Genomic DNA, 27,742 nt, shown 5'->3' with positions numbered 1-27,742 from the left:
CCATACTTTTAAAAGGTAAGATTTAAAAATTTCTTCGAGCACTTTCAACAAACACAAAATGTAATGATCAAATTTAATCTCATGATCAAAGTTCGACAAGACCTCACAAACAGCTTTTTACAACTTACTACAAGTTGTAAAAGCAACTTTTTTTAATCTAGATCCCATTACCAGGTAAAACTCTGCAACATTTGAATACTAAACCCTATATCACAAAGGCGGGCAATCATCAGACTATCAGACTCAAGGTTTACGAGTCCCTCAGCCTTCGGTGAGTGATCTTGGGGCATATTAACTAGCAGTAACTACATTCCTTCGCAATTCCACAGCTCCAGCCTTGAGGAGCCTACACTGGCCGGTTACGAACTCTGTGGTGCTGATGAGCTCTACACACCTGAGAGGCCGTCGTCTTGAGTTTCTGAAGGCCACACTGAAGCCTGCCGTGTCTCAGATGCAGTTCCCTCTCTCTCTTTCCCAGCAGACTCTCGTAAAGCCTCAGCTGCTCCAGGAAGCTCTTGGGCGTGCTGTAGTTGTGCCTCCTCTCATTGCGGCAGTAACGCTCACTAACCTGCTTGACGCTCACGTGAGCGTGGGCCATGAAAAGACTGATGGATTCCTGAATGGCCGGCTGTAAAGACGAGAGTAAGAGAGGGTAAGAGAGGGACCTGTACGGATTAAATGCTCTTTAACACCCTCGGCTGTCACGGGCCCTGAAATATCATCTTCATAAATCCTGAATTCATCTCCAAGTTTGTATGCCTTTTGCCAGCTTCTGGACTTACTCAATCTGAAATTTAGGCACAGGGCGCCGCGGGGAAGATTAAGCAGGTAGAGGGCTGGGGAAATAATGGCCGAGGTTGGTGACACCCAGTTTAAAGTAGGGCGAGGGTTTAGGTCACACGGCTTCGAACTTTCTGAGACTGGACGTTGTGTTTTGTTTATTGGTTATTTATGATGTACACTGCTGTCTGATGACGGACTCATTTATCAGACTGTTAAAGATCAATTCACGCAAAGGCAAATGCATTTTAAAAGATGCAAGAACACAGATCATAATTCACTGGAAAGCAATAAAACATGTACACGTGGCTGTAAGAAAAAGAAAAAAAGAGATGGTTATAAATGAAGATCTGACATAATGCTATTTGATTAACAATTTATTGCGTTAAATGCATGTAAATAATCCAATAATCCAATAATCCATCTCTTCAACTCAAAGGTCACAGTTACCAGTGTCACAAAAAAGGTAATAAAGGTATTTTTTCTGCGGTTCTGCTTTTGAACTTACATTTACATTTATTCATTTAGCAGACGCTTTTATCCAAAGCGACTTACAGATGAAGACAGTGGAAGCAATCAAAAACACTTATAAAACACATTTAGATAAAAAATGTTGCACAAACGTGGGATTTGATCATTAATTTAATCCAAGAGCAAACATATAAAATATTTATATATATAGTAATTTAAAATATAAAAATAGTTAGAATGGCTTTAAGAACTGCTTCTTCCAACATACATTTAAAAGTTTTGGAGTAGCAATTGAAAAGTGTGGATAAAGTTAATGTGTTTAGAAATGCTAATTATAATATACAATTAGTTTTTTTTTTTTCAGCACTTTTAGTGCATTAATTTATTTTGACATTATAAATGTTCCGTGTAAATTCTAAAAACAAAACAAAAACTGTTGAAACATTTTGGAGCTGGTAGAAAAGCCCTTAGCGTATCACAAATTGATGAGTAAATGATGGGTTTAAATAAACAATAAACCTAGCCAAATGTTTACCAAAGGTAAAGTAATTTGCATTGTTTGTATATAGAAATTTAATTGACATCAAGCTCATCATGCAAAATATAACCCATGAGCAAAACTTTATTCATTAAAATTCAACACCGGGGAAGAACTGCAGGCCAGCAGCAAAAACATTTTAACACATGTGAAATTACTTCAATAAAGTGGGCAAGTTGCTTTATTACTGAATTGCAATCACTTAATTGTATTATTATTACTTTATATATGTGTGTGTGTGTGTGTGTGTGTTTGTGTGTGTATATATTTATATAATATTTGTGACCCTGGAACACAAAACCAGTCAGAAGTATCGCTGTATATTTGTAGCAATAGCCAACAATACATTGCATGGGTCAAAATGATAAAAAAATAAATAAAAAAAAATGTATGCCAAAAATCATTAGGATATTAAGTAAAGATCATGTTCCATGAAGATATGTTGTAAATTTCCTACCATAAATATATCGAAACATTTTTGATTAGTAATATGCATTGCTAAGAATAAATTTGTACAACTTTAAATGGTCATTTTCTCAATATTTAGATTTTTTTGCACCTTCAGATTCTAGATTTTCAAATAGATGTATCTCGGCCAACTATTGCCCCATCTTAAACCACATATCAATGGATATCTTATTCATTCAGCATTCAAAAATCTCAAGTTCCTAAAATGTACCCTAATAATGACTGGTTTTGTGGTCCAGGGTCAGATTTATTTATTTTTTGAAAGTTTCCTGTTTGCATTTCCTGTGCGTTTTGATGCGGTCTTGATGCAGTCTGAGAAGATGTTTGTGTGAGATCTTTTCCTTCTCGTTTACTCAAATTGCTTCGTTACGCCAAGACCTATAATTTATTTTACGTCCCTTAAAATGCAACTGAATTTGAACATTGAGCATTATGAGATTAATTGTGATTACATCTTTTAATTGACTGACAGCCCCACATTCAGTACTCCAGCATTAGAGTCCAACACTGAGTGAAATGCACAAAGAGGAAACAAACCCACAGCTGGTCACGACTCAACACACACGCTGCCACATCCCCGTACAAACTCTCAGCACACGCACACAGTCTGGCTGAAACAGCTGTGGCTCCTCTGAGGGTCAGTCTGTGTGTATTAATCACTGTTGCTTTATTAGCATAAATGATCCTGCTTAGTGATCGTTCCACCGGTGCAGGGAAAACAACAACGCCGAGAGAGAGAGAGAAACTGCGTCTGTCATTAAGCTCACTGTGCATGTGATCAGCCATTTGTCTTCACTTCAGAGTCGAGCTAATGATGAGGAATCTGGTGCACATGTAATTGTGAGGAGAGAAAACTCATCAAAAGAATTAGTGTCTTTTAGCCTTTAGTGTTTTGCGAAATGAAAAATTAAACCTGTTTTTGCTAAGCCTACTGAAAGAAATGAATTAAAACCACTTCCTGTAAACTATAAATCAATATGGCTTTAATGACTAATAGAAATATAAGAGTTAAACTTATACCAGGATATCCCATGGCTTTAAAGCGACGTCAACTGGCTGACTGAGGCTCAGGTTTACCTGAATACTTGGGATGTCCTGCAGGAACTTCAAGCTGACAGACTGGAGGGCCTCCAGGGGCCATTCCTGGAACCAGTCCAGAGTGGTGCAGTTCAGCAGAGCCGGAACCGCCGGGCACGTAGACGCAAAGTATTACCTACTGGAGACATGCAGAGCACGACCTACACACACATACAGTACGTGCACACACTTTAGACACTAATCCAAACCAGATATGCCATATATATCATAACTGCTGTGTATACAAAAAACAATCAGTGATGGGGGACCTTGAGCTGTTGTCGCACTCGATTCAGAAAAAAGCTCCAGCAGTTCTCGTTGTTGTCCAGCAGACCCAGTTCCCGCACCTCGCTCCTCACAGCTTTCCTAACACCATCCACCTCCTCTTCACTCAACAGATCAGGGATCTCACCTGGGGTCAGACCACCGATAAACACATTACTTTCACTTAAACAGGAGTCATGTGGATTAACACAGCTTTATACTGAGCAGGTGACATTTAGATAATAAAGCTAATGTTAGATACTAGCTAGATAACATTTTAGTCTATATACAGATACAGATCTATGAAATTTCTACCGTATTCTGACATGCAATCGAGCGTAGTGGATTATTAAGAAAGAAAAAAAAAAAGTAAAGCTGGGCTTTGGTTCTATGCAGTGGTTGTTGAGATCATGAACTCAAAAATGAAAGCAGATAAATGTGGAGTAAATGATTGAAGAAATCAGTCCTTTTCACATTTTGATTAAATATTATGAGGTCAAAAAATCTTGAAATGAAACAAATGCATGGATATCTTCACAAGAAGATCTATGGTGATTATTTAGAAAATATAAAGGGTGAATTTTCTTTTCATGCCCACTTAAAAATTAAAATGATTAAAAAACTTTTGTTAATTTAAATGACTGAAGAAAAATATGTAAATATTACACAAAAATTCAGAAAAATAAAATAAAATAAATAGTGAAATACTAAAATGACTAACCTAAGACTATTTAGAAAGAAAAATATTATAAATATAAAAGCACACAACAAAATTACAAAAAATGCAAATAAAAACAAAACATAATTCAAAATACTAATAATACTTATAGTAACTAAAATAAAAACTGAAATTATCTAAAATAAAATCAAAATATTCATAAAAAACTTTTATAGTATATATGTGTATGGTTCAAGTCATTCATTCATAACATTAATTGCAGTAATTTCAAATTCTTCAGAATTAAATATGTAATTATTTATAGCTGTATTTAAATGTCTCTGATTCAAATAAAAACCATCTAAATAAAACAAGGAGTTTGTGTGTGTGTGTCCAGTATACACACACACACACATATATATAATAAATATAGGCATGTAGGAATAAACACACTCTTGAGCATTTAAGCATTAGCAATTACACACGCATCAGTTAAATGAGGTTTCATTTGTTAACTCTGATGCTTTCTCCTGGTTCAAGCACTAAGTGGGTCTCCGACCTCTGTGCTTGACATCAGTGACAGATGAGAGCCACCATCTGTGTTCTGAGGGTCTTGATCCAATGACACGCAGGCCTGTTCCAGTCACCCTTAATCTACTTCACCGGCTCCGCTCCATTTACATATGTTTCCCATTCATCAGACCAACACACAATGAGCCCCCCTGTGGCGTATATGAATGTGTGCGTGTGCGGGAGGGTCTGACCTGATGAGATCAGGGTGCTGATGATGACCAGAAAACTGTCCTCTGGGATCTGAGCGTCTGTCAGGAGCAGGATTGTGGGTATGTTTTTCACCCCCGTCTTCAAGTACAGTTCAGCCAAATCTGCCTGAAAAAATACATGATAGATAGCTGAGAACGCTTAAAATATGGAAGAGAGCACAACCAGTCTCCAAAAAACAGTTTGAGCTGTGGCTTAGTGGTTAGAAGAGTAATGGTGCTCATGTGGGAAATTTGATTTTCAATCTGGTCCGCACACATATTCCAATCCCATTTTACACTCTTCTTTCTATCACTTCCTGTCACTTTTCCTTTCAAATAAATCACAAAAAAATCTTACAAAATCAACACGATGTAAACTGTTTGGTGGATTCTGATTGGCTATTAATGTTTTTATCCAAAAAAAATCCCAATGACTCTGCGTCATTATCTTTATAGGTGTTATAACAATATATCTTATTTGCATTTAATGCAGGCGTTCCCAAAAAATTTTATCATCTGGACATCTTTCACTTAATACATTTACTTCAGGAAACCTGAGATTTTAATCTAAAATAAATATTTTAATAATGAAGAATCACATTTGCATGTCTGTGGTTCTCTGACGTTGGTTAATGGTCACATTGCATGCAGGGTAAGCAATTTTATTATTCTTTTTTTATTACGTTTTTTTATTTTATTTTGATGTTATTTTTAAAACGACTTTTTTATTTCCCATTTTTATGATTCAATTTATTATTAGCTTTTCATTAAACCCATGAAGCCCCCACACTTAATTTATCAATCCCAGCTCGGGAAACCTTGAAGTAACGTAATGTTTAATACACTTTATGTTATTAATTACAATGAATGGGATATATTTTCTTACTCTTTGTATGTTTATATGAATATGGTATGAGATTATCCTATGTAAATCAATGCGTTAACCAACCTAAAAAAAAATTATGTACAAGAAACTGAAAAGTATTCAAATTACATTACCTAAAATGTATAATGTAATGGATTGCTCTACTAAAAAAAAATTACAAGTACATCAGTAGAACACATAAGGAGAATTCAGAAAACCTGTATGAAAATAATTATTTTTACAATTCTGGTGCTTCTAGCAGCAAACTTCGACTTTAAATATATTGTTGCACAAGTGAAATCCATACATTTCAAAAGGATGTCCTGTGGGGGCTAAGAATTTCATCAGACAGATTTTGCAGCAGGTTCAAGTTCGTCACATTGCACGAAGCCGCTTGGTTTGAAATGACTTTTCTGTTAGCTGTGCTATATAAAGTGTTGCACTATTGACAATAGACAAAAGACCACAAATTATGCTAGTGTGATCTTAACAAAAGGAAAGTTGTTCAACTTGACCACTCTCTTGTAATACTGCATATTTACATATAAGCATAGAAACAGGATGAGCCCAAGATGAAGTGTCTCTTCATGATTATGCGTAGAGGGCATCAAACAGTGAGTGTTGAGTGTATAGAGATCAATGCAGCTCAGCCAACTGGCCTCAGATTTACCACACACTGATGAATGAAATGATAGCAGCGGCCGCATCAATAGGGCATTGAAATATTTGCCTTGGTTCTTTAATAGGATCTGGCAATTACTCCCCATTGCATCCGGGCGGGACTAAATGAGATCGATGGAGCCGGACGGGTTATTGATCAGGGAAAGTGTTGTCTAAAAGAAAGCTTGATCTCTGGTAATGAATCACCGCCATTTTAGATTTATCCTCGCCTCACAGCAGCGATGGGTACTGCGATTTGGGCAGCTGATGTGGGTTATGATGGTTTAGCACAATATCAAAGTCGCATCTGTTGTGGTTTCTGCTGTATGTGGATTTCTCATTTTCATCTTGTATGCCATTGATTGTATTGTGCTGTTTACTGAGGTGGTTACCTTTAGGTCCTGTATGTCGTAGCCCTTGCTGAGGGTGGGCTGGAACACATCCATGTTGGAGAGGTGGGCGGCAAGGCGGGTCAGGCTTTGTTTGCCACTGCCCCCCACACCTACGAGGAGGGCATGGCCTCTAGGACATGCCAGGATGCGACTGATCCGACACCTGCAGAAACCAGACAAAAAAAAAAAAAAAAAACGTGTGTGTAAGTACAGTTAAATCTGTATTCACTAAAGCACATACTGCAGGCATAGCACTCACACATGCTGCATGGCTTCCTGGAACAGCACCAGGTTCATGGCAGAGTGGAGCTCGTTGTAGCTGTCCAAAGCCTCATTGAGGATACAGCTGAGCTGCTCCCATCCAGCTATGGGCAGGTAGGAAGGTTCTGCAGAGCCCACACTGCTGTGCAGGTATATTAGTGGCTCCTGCAACACTGCCTCTTCCTCGATTTCCTTTAGGAGACAAACAGAAATCAACTGCATTTAAAGAACAATAGTACTAACATATATATTTAAATTGCATAATAAAGAGCCTGGAGTTTTACTGATGAAAAGTCAAGGAGGAATCAGGAAACTTTTTTATTATACAGTATATTTATTTATAGTCATTGATTGTGTATAAATTCTATTATAATTTGTAGTAATTACAAACATTTATTCGTTGCATTTATTACTTACTCGTTTACATTTATTACTGATATAGATAGATATATCTCAGGGGCGTAGAATTAGGGGGGGATGCCATGGACAGTGCACTTTCAAAGGACGAGCATTTAATACATGGCAAATGTAGTAGTTCACCGGAAGAGAAGCGCAGCACCACAATTAGAACAACTCAAGGGTATTTTACCCAATTTAAGAGAGCAGCCCAAAACTGTTCATATGGAATTTCACTTCAGGAATTAACAAAGTTGCATCGATGAGTTTGAAGTTGTTTGACAAAACAGAGCAAACGGAAAGAGAAAGCACAATATATGGCTAATATTGGCTCCCTATATAAAGCATGCGGACAGAAAAAGGTTGTGGGGTAAGATACACAATCTCCCAGTCTAGGATAAAGTCATTATGAATATTAACAATAATTCAGGACAAACATAATGTGATTTTGTTGTAACAAAATATGCAAGTTGTACTCTGTGGTGCAGCTTGGAACAGAAAGAATCCTGAGCCGCCGCAGACAAACTTTAACTTTAAATGCATCCAATCAAACAAATCAAATAGCTGAAATATCCACAATATAGAAAAATAACACTGAAATAAGAGTGTGCATTTCAATCAGATGCGCATGAAAGTTGTATTCGTTATTAAAGGCAGAGTTTTCTTTAAGAATTATTCTGGGACCAATTTGATTAATATTCAAATAAAGTGATGCATGATAAAGACAATCATGCATCATTTAAAATACAGTTTTTTTATACTTTAATTTTGAATGATTTTGGTGTATTTCTTATTCCACTGCTGTCTTCTTTTTATAAAAATGAAAAAAAAAAAAAATTGTGAAAGATGGTGATTCTTTGAGGCCTTTCACAGCAGTAAACATGTCGTTTTGTTTGTTTACCTCAGAGGCCTGTCGTGCGATGTCCGCCTGCAGCCTATGGAAAAGCTGAATGTCAGATGCTTCAGAAAAGCGATCTGAATATACTCTTCTGGATTCATGGATCCAAAGTCGAACCAGATCTGCACCCTGTCTAATACACTCTGGCCTGGAGAACAGGAGACCCTAGATGCACAAACACAGGTACAAAGTGTTGGCTAATTCAAGATATTTACAGTTGAAATTACTGAGCACAGAATGTTTACCTGGAACAGCTGAGAGAGATCCCACAGGTTGAAGAGACAGTAAAACTTTATAGAGGTGGGGAGGAAGTGCCGGAGCACCGTGTTATGGAGGGCTACAGCTGCTTTCACCACAGCTGGAGCACTCCTCACCACAGCTGGGCTGAACGGCAACCTCTGCAGGTGGAAGCTCAGGATAGAGCCAAAGATGGAGCTGAGGGTCTCACAGCTGGGTGTGCTGAACGCCAACACGGTGAAATGCCTCTGATGAAAATTAAGGTGAAGATATTTCAGTGATGTCCCTCAAACACAATTTCATATAATATAATATACAATAAACTTTTTGGTAGCCCTTTATTTTACAGTCCTGTTCCTCATGTACATACTATGTATTTTATTATAGTAATTACAATAAGTGGGTACCAACCCTGAACCTACCCTGTGTAGTTACCTTATATTTCCAGAACTTTACACTGTATATACAAGGTAAGTACACCGTAAATACAAACAAGTAAGAGCAACACTTTTTTTACTACAATATATTTTCATATAATTCTGCTTTTTTTTATCAGTGCATTACGTATCAAACAAACAAGAGTATGGCCCCATTTTAAATTTATTAATTTGAATTTAATTGGTCACAATTCACGGAACATGTTGAACTAATATGAAATTACTTAATAGCTTTAGTAAAATTGCTTAAAATTTCATTACTCGAACACAGTTCCCTATCTATTGTCCACTATGGTTTAATTGCTTCAGAGCTGAGTGGGTTACTGAAGTTGCGTTCGTGGATGACTCATGCATTCATTGCAGTCATATAAGCATGGATTCACTGCGATCTCGCTTCTTTCTCCTCGCGGGGATGGAGCAGCACCCTCTTTTTCTACTCATCCCGATTTTCCTCTCAGGAGCAGGGGACTGCCAGCAAGAGTTCTGGGATATCTGAGGGTCACAATGAGAGCTTCTTCATCGGACACATCCCCAAGGACCTCTCACTCCTCCCTCAGCGAATGTCCCGTGATGCTCCAGAGTAATTTCGCTGGCCCAACTCGTGACAGTCCCAGCATTTCATTTGGTGAACCACAGGAAGATCGGACGTTGATCACAACATCGGGAGATGGGCTATCGTCCTCAGAGGATGTAGATTCGGGGGGGTTGCGTCCCTCAGGTGTTGTTGCCACAGCCGAATCTGACCCGGACTTGACTCCCATGAGTATCAGGCTGGAGGTATCAGGCTGGAGGTGAACACACCACCCAGTAGTGTTGTCAAATGTACCGGCCGCGATACCATACAACTGAATTTTTAAAAAACATCCATTTCCCACTAAGATTTAAGCGCTGTTGAGCAGATTCTTAAACAGCGCTGATTGGTCACAGTTTTTAAGTGCTCAACAGATATGTCTGTGATTGGCTTCAATGCTCATTGCTTCATGCTCTGTACCACGTGCTCACACGACCGCAATACCATTGTGTACTGAAAATTTTTAAAATGGATCCGTCACCATCAGCGGATCCATAATATATCTGCACATAGATAGATCCACTGATAGACGCAGCTTTCAAACACTCTTGTGTGTTTCTGTGTGAGCACTTGGTGAAGAACATGAAGCAAACAGCATTGAAGCCAATCACAGACATATCTGTTGAGCACTTAAAAACAATGACCAGTCAGCGCTGGCTAAGAATCTTCGTGCACTAAAGGCTGGATAATTGGTTTCTCAGCGCAGGGTGTGGCTTACAACAGTGCCCTGCGCTGGTGCCTTCTCCCCAGAGATGTATGAGGAGCTGACAAAGTTGTGGACAGCCCCTTTTTCGGCCAGAAGCCACGTCATCCTCCTCTGTCCTCACGAACCATGATGGCGGGGCGGCTAGGGGGTATGTAGACATACCCCAGGTCAAGATAGCAGCTGCTGTGCACTTGTGCCCACAAAACGCTGCCACTTGGAGGAATCTTCCATCCAAAGCCTGTAAGCTGAAGGCCACTCTCGAGGCCCTCTCTGCCCTGCATGCCATGCCACGCCACCAAGCCAAGGCAATCAAACAAATGCACAAGGGTAGTTCAGACCCTGGGTTGATGCAGGAACTGCACACAGCAACTGACTTTGCACTCTGGGTGACGAAAGTTGCAGCCCAGTCCCTTGGGAATACGATTCTTCCTCGACATCTGCCGTTTCTATGGTTTGAGTTCGAGGGTCGGGCTGTCCCTGTCTCCCCATGTCTTTATTAAAGTCATTGTGCCCATAATGGGAAGTAGGCATCAGGATCCTCAACTACCTCGACGACTGGCTCATCATGGGCCAGTCACGAGAGCAGTTGTGCGATCCCAGGGACCTGGTGCTCCGGCACCTCAGCCAGTTGGGGCTACGGGTCAACTGGGAAAAGAGCAAACCCCATGCAGAAGATCTCTTTTCTCGGTTATGAGTTAGACTCAGTGAGAATGACAGTGCATCTCACCAATGAGCGCACACAGTCAGTGCTGAACTGCCTGAGTTCCTTCAGAGGCAGAAACGTGGCATCTCTTAAACACTTTCAGAGGCTCCTGGGGCATATGGCATCCGCAGCCGTAGTCCTGCCGCTCGAATTGCTTCATTTTTTACCACTTCAGCACTGGTTACACTCCCCAGTCCCGAGATGGGCATGGTACACTTCGTGTGACCATCACACCGTCCACATTCCTGAGGAGCTCAATCATGCAGCAGACTACTTTCACGACAGTTCACATTCCCCAGAAAATGAAGACTCCGTCCCGAGACGATCCGGCTGATCCGGAGTCAATTCAGGGAAACACCCAGATAGACCTGTTTGCTTCCCATGAGTCCTCCCACTGCCAGCTGTATTAGTAAGAAATCATTAACCCACTCAGCTTCAAAGCAAAAATCTGAATGAGTGGGTGCACCTGTCGCCTATTCATACCCATATGCGCGGGAGTGGCTCAGGTATGAAAAATTCACTAGCCAAAATTAATTTGTAGGTGGTATAGAAACTGATGTTTAATGATTATAATATTTGCAAATGCAAAATATATGGTTTGTACGACAAAAAACTTATATTCTCTTCTGAATGCTGCGATAAAGACGCTCCCACAAAAGATATAATACCTGCAGTCTGGGGTTAATTGTAAAACTCCCCGATGTTGGATTCATACAAGAGAGATAATGGGTGTTGTGTATGTCTTTCATTGTTAACTTGTTACTGTCATACCTAGAAACAAGACAGAACATTGTTATAGAATGTTTTGAATAGAATAGAGTGTTTTGACAAGTAATATCTGCCTTAAGTGGAATGAATGAAAGAAATTGTGATGTTGCGTAACCAGTGCTTGTAATCCAGATGCTGGCGAATAAGAGCATGTGGCTGAGAGGTCCCATAACTGTCCACAGCTGCCATGTTCATGTCATCAATGAAATAGATGAGTCTCTTGTTTCTCGGGGGTGCGTAACTCCTGCCAGCCTTCCTTTCGAGAGGTTTCTCCATTGCCTCTGATGATAACAATAAAAATTAATGTTTTAAAAGAACTGACTAGAAATTTGCATAAGGCCTCATTTTCAACGAAAACCTATAACCTAGTACAAGTGAAATTTTACACAGTGTTATAAACTTCTAGGATAAATTTGAAATATTCCATTTCCTATTAGTCCATATAAGGGCAGACTTTTTTGTCTAAAATTTGTATTGCTTGATATGTATGAACAAATCCATCGGTCTCAGTTTGTTTTAAAGGTTTAATAAAGCAAACATTTACTCAACATCTATTCAAGTACACCATGAGGAGCTGTTACTTCTATTATTACTATAACCGGATGAAATGAAATTTGGCATATTGACCACAAGGAGGTGCTGTTCCACACATCGGAAGACCTTTAGGAAAATGTGATAAAAATGCACGATGTCACACTCACTTTGCAGCATGGTTGCAGTGATATGAAAGTGAAGGGGAACTTTTGCGGTTACAAGGTTCTCCGGTAGTGTTTCCAGAAGATTCCTGACCAGAGCAGATTTCCCAGTGCCTGCTCCACCAATCAGCATAAGAGGCTGAGATGTCTCCAACAACATGCGCATGAAATACTGCAGTCTGACCGTCTCAACTGTTGGGACTAACACAGACTGTAGACAAAAAAAAAAAACTTTTGATTACTCAAGTCATATTCAGCTTACCTAAATCAGCAAATAACACTATAAATTAATCTATAAATAACAATATAAAATCTATCTATCCACCCATCCATCCATCTATTAAAATCAATATATAAAAAGAAAACTTTTAGACTGTTTCAAAAAAAAAATTATATTTAAAAAAACGTTATTTTCATGAAAATATCTTTAAAAAAAATGTATCACAGTGTCCACAAAGAGCAGCATGATGCCTCCAACACTGATTATAATTTTTTTTTTCTTGAGCATCAAAACAAAAATTAAAAAACATAAAAAACGTATCCAACCCCAGAATTTGAATAAGTGGTGTATATATAATTTATGCTTAATCGGTGATGAGAATTTTGTAGACCCATTCAAAAAAAAAAAGAAAAAGAAAAGTATAAAGCATTTACACCATTAAATCAGTTAAATCAGAAATACTTGTATTTCAAAAAGCTGTGGGATACTTTGCAAGAGCATTTCGAGTGAACTTTTATGAACTTGTATAATATAGTTCTGCAATGAGACACGACAAACCTGTAGGCCCAGTTCATCACTATGACTACCCTATTATCAACATTACGTCTTTTTCTTCCAAGTATAAAAACAGAAACAATGGCCTCACACATACACATACTTCTGATTACTTTGAACGGTAATCAGATCCAAAACTCCATTGACTGCAGGTTGAGCTCATGATGGAGGGAGGTTGTTTTCTCTGTATCTGTTCACTGACCCACTCTAATGCACTAACTGCACTAAATTAGCATGCCATTATTCTGAAATTAAAGTAGTTCTCTGTGAGAGTGAATTTTCTCAGGAGAATTCTCTCAGTGGATCACAAAGAAATACATTGCATTGTAAAGAATATGTTCACAACATGATGTTCTGTATGTAACAGGAAAGTACTGGTGTATTCAAAGAGTCCTGACATCATACTTAGACTTCAGCTTCTTGAAATACATGATCCTGTCCTCACCTGTACCGGTGTATCAGGGTCCATCTCAAACATGAGCATCATGTCGGTCCATGGCAGGAAGCGTCTGGAACGAGGATCTAAATAGTAGTCAAACACAGAACCCTGTACAGGAAACTTCACACTCTTCATCTCTTTGATCCACCACTGACTGAACTCAGCCCGAAAATCATGGAGCTGAGAGATCAAAAAAGACAACATAAACAGATACACTCTCAAGTGGCATAAATATTCATATTATATATATATATATATATATATATATATATATATATATATATATATATATATATATATATATATATATATATATATTATATATATATTCATCATGTTTGTGAAGGATCCTTTTTAAGACGATCTTAAAAAGATAAAAACTTTTTTTAGCCCATTTTTTTTAGCTGTGCTTAGATTCAGAGAGAGAAATAAATCAAAACTCACTTAAATAAATATATACATTTAGTCAGTTTCAGTCTCGGTGTAGTTTTGGCTTTTGAAACTGTATACCCCGCCCCCCCCCCCCCCCCCCTCAAAAAATAAATAAAAAGAAATACACAAAACCAAACAAAAACGAGACAAAATACATTACAAAACAACATAAAATCAAACCAAAAAAAACATAAAACCAAAACAAAACAAAACAAAAAAATACAAAACAACATAAAACCAAACCAAATCAAAACAATACAAAACAACATAAAACCAAACCAAAAAAAACAATCCAAAACAACATAAAACCAAAACAAAAAAAAACAAAAAATACAAAAACAACATAAAACCAAACCAACAAATAAAAAAACTATACAAAACAACATAAAAAACAAAACGAAACACCAAACCTAACAAAACACAAATAAAACACACAACAAAAATACCTGATCCTGGAATGTGGCTCCACCAAAAGCCCACACACATGCAAACACAAAGTATGTCTCGTAGATTTCCCGTGGAGTGTCTGCCGGAATGTTCGCCGGCGTTAACAGACAATCCAGCAAGGAGCACAGAGTCTGAGAAAGAGAGAGACATCAGTAAAGATTTGAAAACCACAGTATCGGCCTGTATGAATGAGTGCATCTGTGCGAATGGTAAACCTGAACCATGCTGTTCTCAGTAATAGGAATGATCGTCTTAAAGGAGCTTCTCATTTTTTCAATACAGCGAGGGATGTATTTGTCAAACAGAATGGTCAGGTGTGCTCTCTCAGTTTGTCTCTCCCTCCGATCAATCCAACTCGTAACATATCTAGACATTGAAGGAAAAAGGCAAATCCTAATCCATCACAAATATGAACCACTATGTATTAAATGGTGTAATTTCCTAAGAAAGTGAATTTCTCACAGGTTCCAGCTAAGCTCCTGAGGATTGATGTACAGAATGCCAGCTCGGGACACGGTGGCAGGCGTGGCATGTTTCAAGTGACTGATCTCAAACAGTAGTCTCATCGAGGGGGTGAGTGGAATCCGTTCATTGTTAGCCAGAGTAAGCACCTGCACAGACATGCACGACATAACTAGATCAATATTCATAATTCTCTGTTTGCTGCAAGTGGAGTGTTTAAATGCAATTTTAGTGCTCTGATTAATCAGCTGGATGCAAATGTCCTCATAAAGACATGCACAAACTGTGTGGGGTACCTTGTTGTCATCCATGACAGTGTTGAGAGACTCAATCCACATGGGGTCAATGTCTCCATCCAGAACAATCCACTTTGGCCCCGAGTGAGAGTTACTGGCTTGATCCCGCATGAAATGTGACAATAAACCTGCCACATGAAGTGATTTACAATCTCAAAGTCTTACAGGGGAGAATGGATCTCATGTCTAAACTGTAAGTTATGTACTGTGAATTGGACAGGATCAGCTCTACAAAACACTGGATGCAAACGTACCATCTTTCCATTCCCGAGTGGTTGGATGAAAGAATCCAAACAGTTCATCGTTGCTTAAAGCTTTTGGGTTAAGATCATTCCAGAAAGGCTTCTTCCCCATGTTGAAGTAGGTTTTGTGAAGAGTTTTCAGGATCTGTTCAGAGATTTTTTTTGTGATTATTGCACGCTTTAAATTAATCAACGATCTATTTATTAATCAATTAATAAATAAAAATGTACAATAAACTTTATCTGATAATATTTGGATGCCTGCATTCTAGTAAAACCAAAGAATTTAGCACATTTAATGAATATATAACTACAGAACAATATAAATGAGTTCACAGCTTTGCAATATGTTTATAAAGCCATGAAAATGAATTAAAAAAAAAAAAAAATATGTGTCCACAAAAGCAGAAAATAATAATGCATGACAACTGATTATCAGGCAAAATGTCATAATCACAGAGAGTGATATTTTACATTATAAGAATACAAAATACAAGTAATTAGTGGATTATTTTAAATCATCAGGGAAAGTGGACAGTGGGAAACAGGTTTGTATTCATGCAGACTGTGTTCTGACCTGGCTTTTTCCAGTCCCAGCATCACCAACAACAAACACTGAGTGATGGACCGATAGAAGCTCATCAAGCTGAGCAACCTTCATTAAAAATGCCATTAAAAAATAAGAAGTTAGCAAGGTCTATAAAATAGTATGATAGCTTAATGCTAAATTAAAAAAATTAAATAAATAATAACAATAATAATGCTAAACAATTGAATGACACACTGTGCAGAGTTTCTTACTTTCAGAACAAACGTGTCCTCAGGTTGAAGCTTTAACTCTAGACTAGTCTGACGGACCATCAGCTCAAACTCTGCATCAGTCCGCCTTTCCACCTCCAAACCAGGGAACAAATCTCTTATCAGACCCAGGAATACTGGAACGTCTTCCGAAACGATCTTCGGCATGTTGAAATCTCTCAAAGCCTGCATCAACACCTACATAATGTAAAAGGAAGCGTCAATACACAAGGCTGCTTTAGTTCTTAGATCCATCAAGCACAAACACATTTCCATTACTTGATCTTCTGGCCTAGTCCGATCTGCTCTTTTGAGAGCTCCAGCAACCACCAGGACAGGTTTGACAGCTCGCAGTCCCCAGTCATAGTGATCCTACAGCAGAGAATACACATGTAGTTCAAGAGCAGGCCCAAACAGGAGAAGTGGCACCTTTCTTCTTAGCTCAGCATACCTGTTTAGAGAGCAGCTCCTTACAGTGCCTGTACAGGGTGATGAACTTGTTGCCCAGAACCCGAGCGCTCTGAAATCCCTCAGACATCAACATGATCTCACAGATCAACTCCATGTCAGGAACCACCATTGCACACGGCCTGCCAAACACATTCATGAACTCTCTCCATACACTGCTGTATTTTACACAACATATGTGACATTAAATATAATCTGATGCAACATGTTAGATCAGCTGGTGCAAACAGCTTAAATCTAGTCTTTTACTTAGTTGGGGACACTTCATTTCCAGTGATATCGTTGACTTGATGATATCGCATACTACCGTAAAACTTCAAATAATAGCCCGGGCTTCTATTTACCCAAATCGCCGAACTGCACCGGCTTGTATTTGAGACAGGCGTCTATAAGAGACAGGCCTTTAATTTAGTGTTGAGATGTTCAAGCATGACAGTAGGAGGTTACCACATTATATTACGTTTTATTTATAATTAACTTGAATAATGTTTAACAACTCATTTAATGTAAGAAATGTCGTTGGCTATTGGCAGCATTAAAAAAAAAACATAAAAAACGAAACGATGTGACCGCAATGGGCAGAACAATATAAGTTACCGCTAAAATCCATGGAAGATATGAACTTGTTGCCTGAAACATATCAACAAGAAAGATGAAAACTACCCTGTAAAACAACTGCAATCACGTGATAGAAAATTACTCTCTATTCATCACTATCATCATCCCCACGATCCTCAATTACAAGTTCATTTTCGAATTCCTCCTCCACGTCGCTCTCCTCCACTTCTCCCTCTCCAGCCTCCGCTAACTCTGCCTGCCTTGCTTGCACTAACAGCTCTCGCCCAGATGCGCACGGCTCTCCTTCCTTGAAACAATGGATAAGGTGATCCTCACTTCCATCAGGAGCTACTGTCAGGCCACATACCTAAGGATAACATCCCGAAGTTAATGAAATACATTATCTCCTCTTTCTCCCTCGCACACACACACACGCGCGCGCAAGCATACCTTAAAGGAATTTTTCAGCCGCTCCGTATCCAGCTTTTCCCACGCTTGAAGTACCCAGGAAACCAACAAGCGACGAGCTGGGGCCCTCATATTTCCTCCAGCTGTGTACTCTTTGTCCACATCCCCTGCCATCCAGTTGTCATAGGACTCGTGCAGGCTGGCTTTGAATGGCTGGTTCCATACGACGTCAGGGGCCTGTATGTACTTTGTACAGCCACCGGGTATCACAGCCGTGGTTATGTTGTAGCCCCTTTTGAGCTCAGCTTTGGTCGCTGCGCTGATATGACAGCGATATGAATCCCAGGCTAGGAGACGAGGGGCGAAGTTGAGCTTTCCCACCACTCTCTGAAGCCAGTCTGCAGTCAGCTCCTCGTTCATCCATCCATTTTTGGACGTGGCCACCACCACCCCACTGATATTTTGCATTGATTTCACCTCCTTGATCCCCCCTTTAAAGACAATGTAAGGTTTTAATTTGGTCCCGTCTGCTTTCGCAGCCAACACCACGGTTAAGTGGCTCTTCTCATGGCCTGTGGATTTCAGTGGAACACTGCGTGCACCTCTTGCATCCACCGTTGTAGAGCCCACCATATCAAACCACACCGCTGTTTCGTCCATGGCTATAATATTTTTCGGCTGTATTTTCTTTGCCTTAATAATCCGCGTTGTATATGTGACAAAATGTACCAGTTTCTCAGTGAAGTGCTTGGCGTCTTTCTGGGCCACAGTTGTGCGTCTTCTGACTGAAAAGTCGTTACGCCTCAGGAATTTGTCCAGCCAGCCAGCGCTCGCAGTAAAACTCTCCTCACCCCTGCCGTCACTCACTGTTGCATACACTTCTTTTGCCTTGGCCCTGATCATTTTACGTGAGACTCTGAGATGCTTTGCCCGCATGCTGTGGATCCACTCACACACGCTCACCTCCAGCTCTTCACTGGCCTTCTTCCTCCCTCCACCTCCCAGTCTAGCCCTTTTGTCGTCTTCCTCGGACAGACGTTGCAGTTCAGCTTTATTTTTACGCCATTCTCGCACTCTCTTTGGATCAACCGAGAAATGTCTTGCCGCTGCTTCTCCCGAATTTTTTTCAGCAAATTTGACAACTGTCAGCTTAAATGTCAAATCATACTTTTTTCTTTTTGTCTCCATGGTGGTATTGAGAGAATTAAGAACAACTGAAGACTAAAAGAAAGTTCGTTAAACTCTTTGTTATGTTGCCATAGTGATGAGTCATTCATGAACTGTTGTTGTGTCTGTCACGTGAAATCTAATCAAAACATAGAACAGACGATCTGACGGGTTTTAGAAGATCAAATACAACCCGATACAAAAATAAATAAATAAAAAAAAGCAAAAAAAAAAAAAAAAAAAAACAGACCAGGCCTCTATTTGAGACCGGCCTTTATTTACCCGAACCTGTCGTCACCAGGCGTTTAAAAGAGCCAGGCGTCTATTTGGGACTCGGCTATTATTTGAAGTTTTACGGTATTTCAACAGAACTGAGCTGGATGATGACATCACTGAATTTAATGATGAACTGCCTTTAATTGAAACGTGAGTGTTTACTATTGTCATTTTTTCATTACTGACACACTATTTTCCCAATTAAGCGTTTATTTGGATCAAGCTGTACCTGAAAAGTGCTTTGAGGTTCTCTGGTAGCTCAGTTCGTCCAGCATATCCAGGGTTCATTGTGATGAAGATCCCAACAGTGGGTTTCAAGCTAATATCTTCCTCTAGGAACAGAAACCTGCAGGGGACAGCAGTTAAAACATGCCTTAATAATTCATTTGAACCATTCAGAATATCTAAAAATGAAAGAAACCTTACCTCTTCCTCTTGTTGCGAATGGCATCCTGTATGGTCTTCACCTGTACTGCCACCACTGAGAGCACTTCTACAGCGATTCGGTTAAACTCATCAAAGCAGCCCCAAGCTCCAGTTTGTGCCAGACCTTTGAAGATGTTCCCTATGGACTGAACGAGGAAACACTTCACCATTAAAGACTTAAAAGAACTAAACCAACAGTAGTTAAGGACAAAACTCACAAAACAAAACATCAGCCAACTGTGACAAAGTTTCAAACAATCACTCATTGATTTCTTTCGATTAAGAAGCAGAATCCTATTCGGCAAAGTAATTATATGCATTAGGAGCTCCTCTGAAGCGAGAATACACTCATAATTGTCCTGAGGTTGCCGAGTCCCATTTCTGCTGGTATGTTTACCTTATAGTCCATCTGCTCGGAGCAGTTGAAGACGTACACCATGACCCCCAGAGCTCTGCCCAGGTCTTTAGTGGTTTCAGTCTTTCCTGTGCCAGCGGGACCCACTGGAGCACCGCTCATCGTCAGGTGCAGTGACTGAGTCAGTGTTATATAGCATCTGAAATAATAAAAAACAAAAAGTATGTTTCAAACACTGTACAGATACAGTTATGGTGAGGCTTGTTTATAATATTAACAAACATACCTTTCACATTTTGTTTCCAAAAGTCATAAACATCATTTCACTTCCATCTCAAATGACTGTATTTTTGTGATTAACTGCATTATGAGGTGGAAATGATGTGGGTGGGAATGACTTTTCAAACATGTTTGGTATATAATGGCACTTCTGATGTGTTACAGCTAAGCACATTATGAAAGTTCCATAGGTACAGTAGCATGGTATGAATGTATGTGCACTTAACATTAGTAAAAAAAAATATATATATTGCATAATTTAAAAAAATTACAGCTAAAATGTATACTAAAAATATACTAGTTACCTTGATTTTTCTGTTTTCATTACATTTTATGCCTCAAATTAAATCCAAATCTCTTTACCAATATTCTTTTTACAAGATACAAGAATACTTTCTTCAAGGGCCTAATTGTTAGTCACCGTCTGTTAGTCACTGTAGAATATTTAAAACTTATATAAAAATAAAAATAAAAACAAAAACTAGTTAAAAAAAATTATCATCATTTCAACATTAAGGTATAATAATAATAATAATAATAATAATAATAATAATAATAATAATAGTATCTATGTATCTGTGATATGGGTAAAACAATCAAATCTACAGAAAGGTCATAAAAAAAAAGACCAAAACAAAAGTTGACGGTATGGTAAAAAGTTTCACATAAGAAAAAAATAATAATAATTCTCTACTGACACGCTAGGTAAGACTTATTAATGAAAAATATTATAAAGTGCTACTACAAAAATAGTCGACACCTCTTGTTCTGTGGTTTCCCCTGTATTTCCTTAATACTACATAATACGTTTAAGTAAAAAAAAAAAATTATGTAAACCATTAGCTGTTAAGGTACCTGTCTGTAAGAGGTGTGATGACCAGACGAGGCGTGTTGCCCAGATATTCATAGGAGTATCTAAACTGAGCATCACATATGTTGATGAAGCAGTGGTTCTGCTCCTCATCCCAGCTGTGGCGGAGCTGAGAAACCCAGGCAAACGCCTGAGCACTGCTCACCTGGAAATAAACGGTCTCAAACACTTATTAAAACAACTCTGAAAAACACATTCCAGCACTTTAAGAGAGATAAAAAGTCTAAATGCTCCCAACTCAATTAATTAAATCAACTACTGCTTGTCAATTTAAAGCCCATTAAAATAATGACTGATTGCCTAATACCACTAAATGATTTAAAACAAGGAAACAGATCATCTTTTAGTCGACATGATCATTATTTACGAAGTGCAGTAAACATGACCCAACCTTCTGAGCGATGAGTTTGGAGACCACATCTCTGGCGTGAACATCTATGGTGCACAGGGTCATGATCTTCTGCCTGTCACCCGGGTTCAGTTCCCCCAATAACATGTTTATCAAGGAGTTTAGTTGGGCAATCTGGAGAAGCAACGCAGATATTTTAGAGTTTCAGAGGGCACAATGATGGCTTGTGAGAGCATACAGTGAGCTTTGTGGCCCCTGCTTACAGTAATTATATCAATTTACATGCCAGAGAGAAGTGGATGGTAATAACTGCACTGACAGGGGCTCAGGGTCATGTGTTCATCAGAGAAATCCCCCCACGTTTATGGAACAAGGTCATATATTCCAGTCGGGAGGCCAAATAAGCACAGAGCTCATTTATCAATGTTGGGGGAACTGTGTGTGTGTAGGACTGTTTGACTATGAATAAGAGCGGCCAGCTGGTGTGTGTGTGTGTGTGTGACAATGAATGAGAGTGTTCGGCCAATATGTGTGTGTGTGTGTGTGTGTGTGTGTGAATTGGGGGGAGGCAGTTAAGAGGTGATACCGTGGATCCCTGTCACAGACAGGCAAATGAGATGTAATCTTCCTGCCTGTATTTGGTGTAAAAGCAGCTTAGGTTGTACTGCATTTATCACCCCATGCTGTCTGACAGCGACTCCAATCAGGGGCTTGAAGGGAAAGAGGCAGATTATTCAAACGCCGGCCAAGGACATGCTCACCTTCCCTGCGCTTGATGACAGATCCTGACGCTGCATGGACGATGTAAACATGCTTGTGGCAGTCTACACGGATCAGCACTATTCACTTCATCACACTTACAATGAAGAAGCGGGAGTGGGTTTTCGACGGCTTCATCATTGCCTCGTTCATAGTCAAGTCACCTTTATTTATATAGTGCTTTTGACAATACAGATTGTGTCAACGCACTTTACAGTTTTAAATAGGAAAATAGGGTGTCAATAATACAAAATTACAATAGTAAACACTCAATTCCATCATTGAATTCAGAGATGTCATCATCCAGCTCAGTTCAGTTTAAATGGTATTTGTGCAATCGAGTCGACGATAGTGCTGGAAATGAAGTGTCCTCAACTAAGCAAGACAAAGGCGACAGCGGCAAGGAAACCAATCGGTGACAAAATGGAGAAAAAAACCTTGGGAGAAACCAGACTCAGTGTGGGCCAGTTCTGCTCTGGCCAGACGAAACCAGCTGTTCAATTTCAGGCTGCAGCAAAGTCAGATTGTGCAGAGGACTCATATGGTTCCTGTGTTCTTGTCCCAATGGCCATCCAGGAGACAAGGTCTTCACTGGGGATCTGTCTCTGGGGCTCATTTAGTTGTCCTGGTCTCCGCTGACATTCAGGGCTCTAGAGGTCATCTCTAGGTGCTGATCCACCATCTGGGCTGGATATGTACTAGATCCGGATGACTGCAGCGACCGTCTGATCTGGATACAGACTGGATACTCATACTTCAGATGTGCTCTATCTGTGCCTGAAAAAAGTCTAGCTCTACCTAGAAAAGTAAAAGGTCTATGTACAGGAGGAGGAAGGACCGGTGAAGTTTAAGATCTGCAATAATGTAAATCTCCTGTTCAAAATGAAAGGGTTCAAAATGAAAGGAGTTATCTGCTCCAGCACATGGCATGTTTTTGATTCACTAAAATAGGGGCTCATAAAAATCATTCGTTTGTAAATCATACTACAGTGGTTTTTTGATATGTTTCTGATTCACTAAAAACAGCTCATAAGAGTAATGTATTTGTAAACCCGACCACTCGTTACACTATGTTTTCCATTTACTGAAAAGAACCGGCTCATAAGAGTCAACTGTTTGCTAAACTGACTACGATTGTTGCCCTGTATATTTCTGATTCAGCAAAAATGTCTTATAAAAGCATTTTTTTTCATGAACCACACTAAACTGTTTGTGCAGTGTACTTTTGATTCACTAAAAAGAAGTGGCTCATGAGAATCATTTGTGTGTGTGAACCACACTACACTGGATGAGCTGTGTGTCTCTGATTCACTAAAAGAACTGGCTCATGAAATCACCATACCAACACGGGTGAAGTCACAATACTTGACCACACATCACATCCTTTCCTTTCTTTCCTTTCCTAAGAAGTCAGTGTTTTCAGTGTGCATAAAAGAGACGAAGAGACATCTAATTCATGAATAAGAATCTACTCTGTGTAATTCGTTCAGTCGATTCACAATTGGTAATGTGTGCAATATTGTATACATATGGCTGACTGACCTGTTTCTTGTTGTAGTCTCTGAGTGCCGTCTCAAATCCCTCGGCCAGCCGCTCAAATGCAAGATTCATGTCAGCGGACCACCAGATCTGAGAGGCGGTGAGAACCACCTGAGCCGGCAGCTCCAAGACCCAATGTTCCCGCGAACGTTCCTCGTAGACGACCACAGCCTCGGCTATGTGCCTCCTCATTCCCTCCCTCATCACATCCTCCAGACACTTCAACCAGAGCTCAACCTGACAGGAAACAGCTCACATCGTAAGAAATAATCTTTAATATTATATATACACACATAAATAAAATGTTTTGTAAAGGCTGAGAAATCAAAATTTTTACATTAAATAAATGTATACCTGTAGTAATATTTCAGAGTGTAGCTGGTGTATATGTAGTTTTAATTAAACTCATATTTAATTAAAATATTTTATCATATTTATTAGATAAATGATCAACATATCTTAACATAACATTTATAAATTTTTTTTTTTTTTTTTTTTTTTTTTTTTTAAGTTTGGCTTTAATTTTTTTTAAGTTACAACTTTAATATCAGAGTTTGATTTAATTAGATGCCAGACTGATTTGAATGTGGGTTTTACCGGGCCAACGCAGTCACACGGTGAATAGAAGGGAACGTATTCTCCATCTCTACTGAACATTCCCACCGCTGCTGTGGCCTTTTCCCCCTCCTTGTCAGAAAACTCCAGATCAGTCATACTGTCAAACAGCTTACCCAGGTGACAGGTTACCTAGAAAGCAATGAACCATAAAGCATTATTTTCACAGAACAATATACTGTACCCAGCACCTCTGTGAATCACTCTGCATAGTTATGTATGGGTAAGTACCAGCATGTCTGCAGATAATGATATGATTGTGGATGTTTTTGCAATTCTTATCATAACCGAGGTACAATGAGAACAAGATGAAGCACTTTGACCCTGTTCTGGTTGAACGGTTCAGGAGAAAACCTGCACGTAAGTGGGAGGATCAGCTCAAAGGAGGAGGTTGCCAGGGTCAGAATCAATCCAAGTGTAGAACTTACTTTTATTTTATCATAATGATATTTCACAGAGAAGCGCTGCCCTTGGAATTATCACAGTGATGATATAAAAAAAAAAGTTTAATCATGGAGATAAAGGTTACTGTATGCAAATGAGAAGAAAGATGAGGGAATATGGTACAATGTAAAACATTTCTGTGAATCTCGGTCACCATTATTACAAATACCAGTTAAGACTGCATCATTTATAGTTGACCTGTTTGTGGATTACTGCGAAACTGAAATGAGCTGTATAATTAGAGAAATCTGAAACTAATTCAACTTCCAAACTAATAGACAGACTGTTATATGAAGTTAAATGAAGTTAAACACTAACTAATACAGCAGTACCTGTCTGGGCTGTCTGCCTTTAGAAAGGATGTCCAGTAAGTCTGCTGAAGACAGGAAATAGAATCGTGGGAAAGCCATTCTCTTGGTCTCCAGGTATCTGGCTAGTGCCTTCTTACATACAGCCAGTCTAGAACGGATTGCATGAAATCAACAGAATTATCTGTGCATCTCTCTTGAGACAAGTGTAACCGTGCAAAGTTCTTAAAAAGAGTTTACTTATAAAGAGTTAATGTAAAATTTTCACAGACCTCTTTTGCAGATCTTCAAGCATCGGTAGAAGATTGGGCTTGTTGGTGGCAGCAATTACATTTTTTGTTTTGCCACTTTTGCACATAAGGTCCTTCACACATCAACACAAAAAAGTTAATGTATACAAGTATTTACATACTTGGCAAATGCATGTAAAACGTAATGATTCGTTAATTCTAACACCTTTAACTTAATTTAATTTTTATTTAAATAATATTGAAGTAATTATTTTACCAAATTCTCTATCAGTAATTAAATAAAAAATGGTCAAAAGTGCAATGAACATCACTGCAATTTGTAACTTTTAAAAGTTAACTTTTAATATATATTAATACGGTTTAATATAATATAAATACTATATTAAATATGATTTTTTTTTACTTGTAGTACTTTAAAAACATTTTTTTACATTTGATCAGTACTTTATTAAGTCCTTAGAAATTAAACCCATGAGCAAGGCATTGTGTCAGTGCTCTTACATAATATACAATTTATAACAACGATTTACTTATCTGTACAGAAAAAGAGACATATCTTGGTTTTTACGATGCACTACGTGTTGTGTTTTGTTTAATTTCAATAGAATATATTTCAATCTTAACATTTCGAAATCGGCTTAACCAAAATAAAAAACTGACCCATACACTTTTTCTGAATATTATTCTGAATAAACAAACCTTTACAAAAATCACATACCTTAACCTTAAACTTTTCATGCAGGACACCAGTAATCGATGCATGCAAGATGAATTCAAGCCTACCTTAAAGTCAGAATCAATGGAGCTGAATTGATGTGCCTCGTCCGGCAGTTGATGAAGAATGTCTTCAGAGCCCATGAAGATGCTCTCCAGGTGAGCCCAGGTCCTCTGCACCTCCAGCCAGAGCAACAGCACTGAGTCAGCCCGAGTCAGCTGGGCCTGTAGCCCCAACACCTGCTCATGGAAGAATGCCGCCTGCTTACTGTGCAGCAACACCTGCAGCTGCACCTGAGAGACAAACATATAGAGAAGCATATACAGAGATTCGGTTCAGTTTCTTATAGTTATAAATCTTATCTTGTATCCATCTTTTATAAAGTTATCTTATCTATCTTATATCATATATCTTTTATGATCTATGAACCTAAGTTGGTCCTCCTTAACTGATACAACTCATCTGTCAGTGATTCAGACTCCCATTAAAGGGGTCATATGATGCTTTTTTAAAGATCATTATTTTGTGTACTATTTGGTGTAACAGAATATGTTGACATGCTTTAATGTTTCAAAAGACATTCTTTTTTTAAATAATTTACATTATTTTAGGTCCTCTATGCTCTGCCTCTCTCAAATGCATCGTTTTCTACTAGGGCTGCATGAGAAATCATATGCGATATTTAATGTGCATCTCGTCAGTAAAGCCAGTTCTGTAATCAGTGGTAAATCTCTACAAGTGTGTGATTTCACATGGAGCAGCGTTAACTACACAGAGCTGTTTTTCACTGACAAGCTGCACCGAACCATGATCATATTTTGCGCATGGTTTTTGTGTAGTTAATGCTGCTGCATTTTGCGCAACGGCTCTGTGTAGTTAATGCTGCTGCATGTGAAATCACACACATTTACCGCTGATTACAGAACCGGCTTTACTGACGAGATGCATATTAAATAAATCGCATCCAATTTATCATGTAGCACTTTTTTCTACAAAGTTCCTCCTTCTGACAAGCGCAGTCTGCTCTGATTGGCCAGCTGACCCAGTGCATTGTGACTGAGCAAACACCGCAAGCACTCATCGGAAATGTAACGCCCCTTTCCATAATCGTGAACTTCGCCTTTCAAAACAAATGTAAAGGCAGTTAATAATGTCCTTAATTTTACCATCAGTTCAAGCCCGAAAGGGGAACAGAATCACATGAAAGACACAGTGATGAAGTTTGTGTGTTTGCAGTATAGACGGTTTCATCGGGCGCACGCACCTGGAGTTAACTTCCGGTCTGTGTTGTGCATTTCAGGCTGGCTGCGGTGCCTTCTACAAACGCCGTTAAAGTCAAGGTAATGAGTAGACTGAAGTTGGGCTCACGGGTTGTGCTGCGGGATGTGTTTCCCATACATTTATTTATTTTTAGAGACAATTTTAAAACTGATCGATTTTCAAAAAGGCTTCGTTAA

The 27,742-nt window shown here is 38.9% G+C and overlaps 1 protein-coding gene across 1 annotated transcript in view; it reads right to left on the bottom strand.

Moving 5' to 3' along the window:
* LOC127975461 (dynein axonemal heavy chain 11) overlaps nucleotides 1-27,742 on the bottom strand; it is a 62,900-nt gene that overhangs the window by 21,851 nt on the left and 13,307 nt on the right. Inside the window, 32 exon segments of the mRNA XM_052579557.1 lie at nucleotides 395-628; nucleotides 3,335-3,441; nucleotides 3,444-3,495; nucleotides 3,604-3,746; nucleotides 5,021-5,144; nucleotides 6,935-7,097; nucleotides 7,194-7,387; nucleotides 8,493-8,654; nucleotides 8,735-8,974; nucleotides 11,812-11,914; nucleotides 12,027-12,192; nucleotides 12,613-12,817; nucleotides 13,827-14,000; nucleotides 14,699-14,830; nucleotides 14,915-15,065; nucleotides 15,162-15,310; nucleotides 15,458-15,585; nucleotides 15,712-15,844; nucleotides 16,277-16,354; nucleotides 16,501-16,695; nucleotides 16,777-16,869; nucleotides 16,949-17,087; nucleotides 19,604-19,720; nucleotides 19,801-19,946; nucleotides 20,198-20,354; nucleotides 21,290-21,450; nucleotides 21,697-21,828; nucleotides 23,956-24,189; nucleotides 24,550-24,699; nucleotides 25,344-25,470; nucleotides 25,592-25,683; nucleotides 26,354-26,578. Coding sequence (XP_052435517.1) covers nucleotides 395-628; nucleotides 3,335-3,441; nucleotides 3,444-3,495; nucleotides 3,604-3,746; nucleotides 5,021-5,144; nucleotides 6,935-7,097; nucleotides 7,194-7,387; nucleotides 8,493-8,654; nucleotides 8,735-8,974; nucleotides 11,812-11,914; nucleotides 12,027-12,192; nucleotides 12,613-12,817; nucleotides 13,827-14,000; nucleotides 14,699-14,830; nucleotides 14,915-15,065; nucleotides 15,162-15,310; nucleotides 15,458-15,585; nucleotides 15,712-15,844; nucleotides 16,277-16,354; nucleotides 16,501-16,695; nucleotides 16,777-16,869; nucleotides 16,949-17,087; nucleotides 19,604-19,720; nucleotides 19,801-19,946; nucleotides 20,198-20,354; nucleotides 21,290-21,450; nucleotides 21,697-21,828; nucleotides 23,956-24,189; nucleotides 24,550-24,699; nucleotides 25,344-25,470; nucleotides 25,592-25,683; nucleotides 26,354-26,578 — 4,806 coding nt within the window.

The sequence above is a fragment of the Carassius gibelio genome, chromosome B16, assembly GCF_023724105.1.
Source record: "Carassius gibelio isolate Cgi1373 ecotype wild population from Czech Republic chromosome B16, carGib1.2-hapl.c, whole genome shotgun sequence".
NCBI lineage: Eukaryota > Metazoa > Chordata > Actinopteri > Cypriniformes > Cyprinidae > Carassius > Carassius gibelio.
This window is presented reverse-complemented; position numbering and strand designations above follow the sequence as displayed.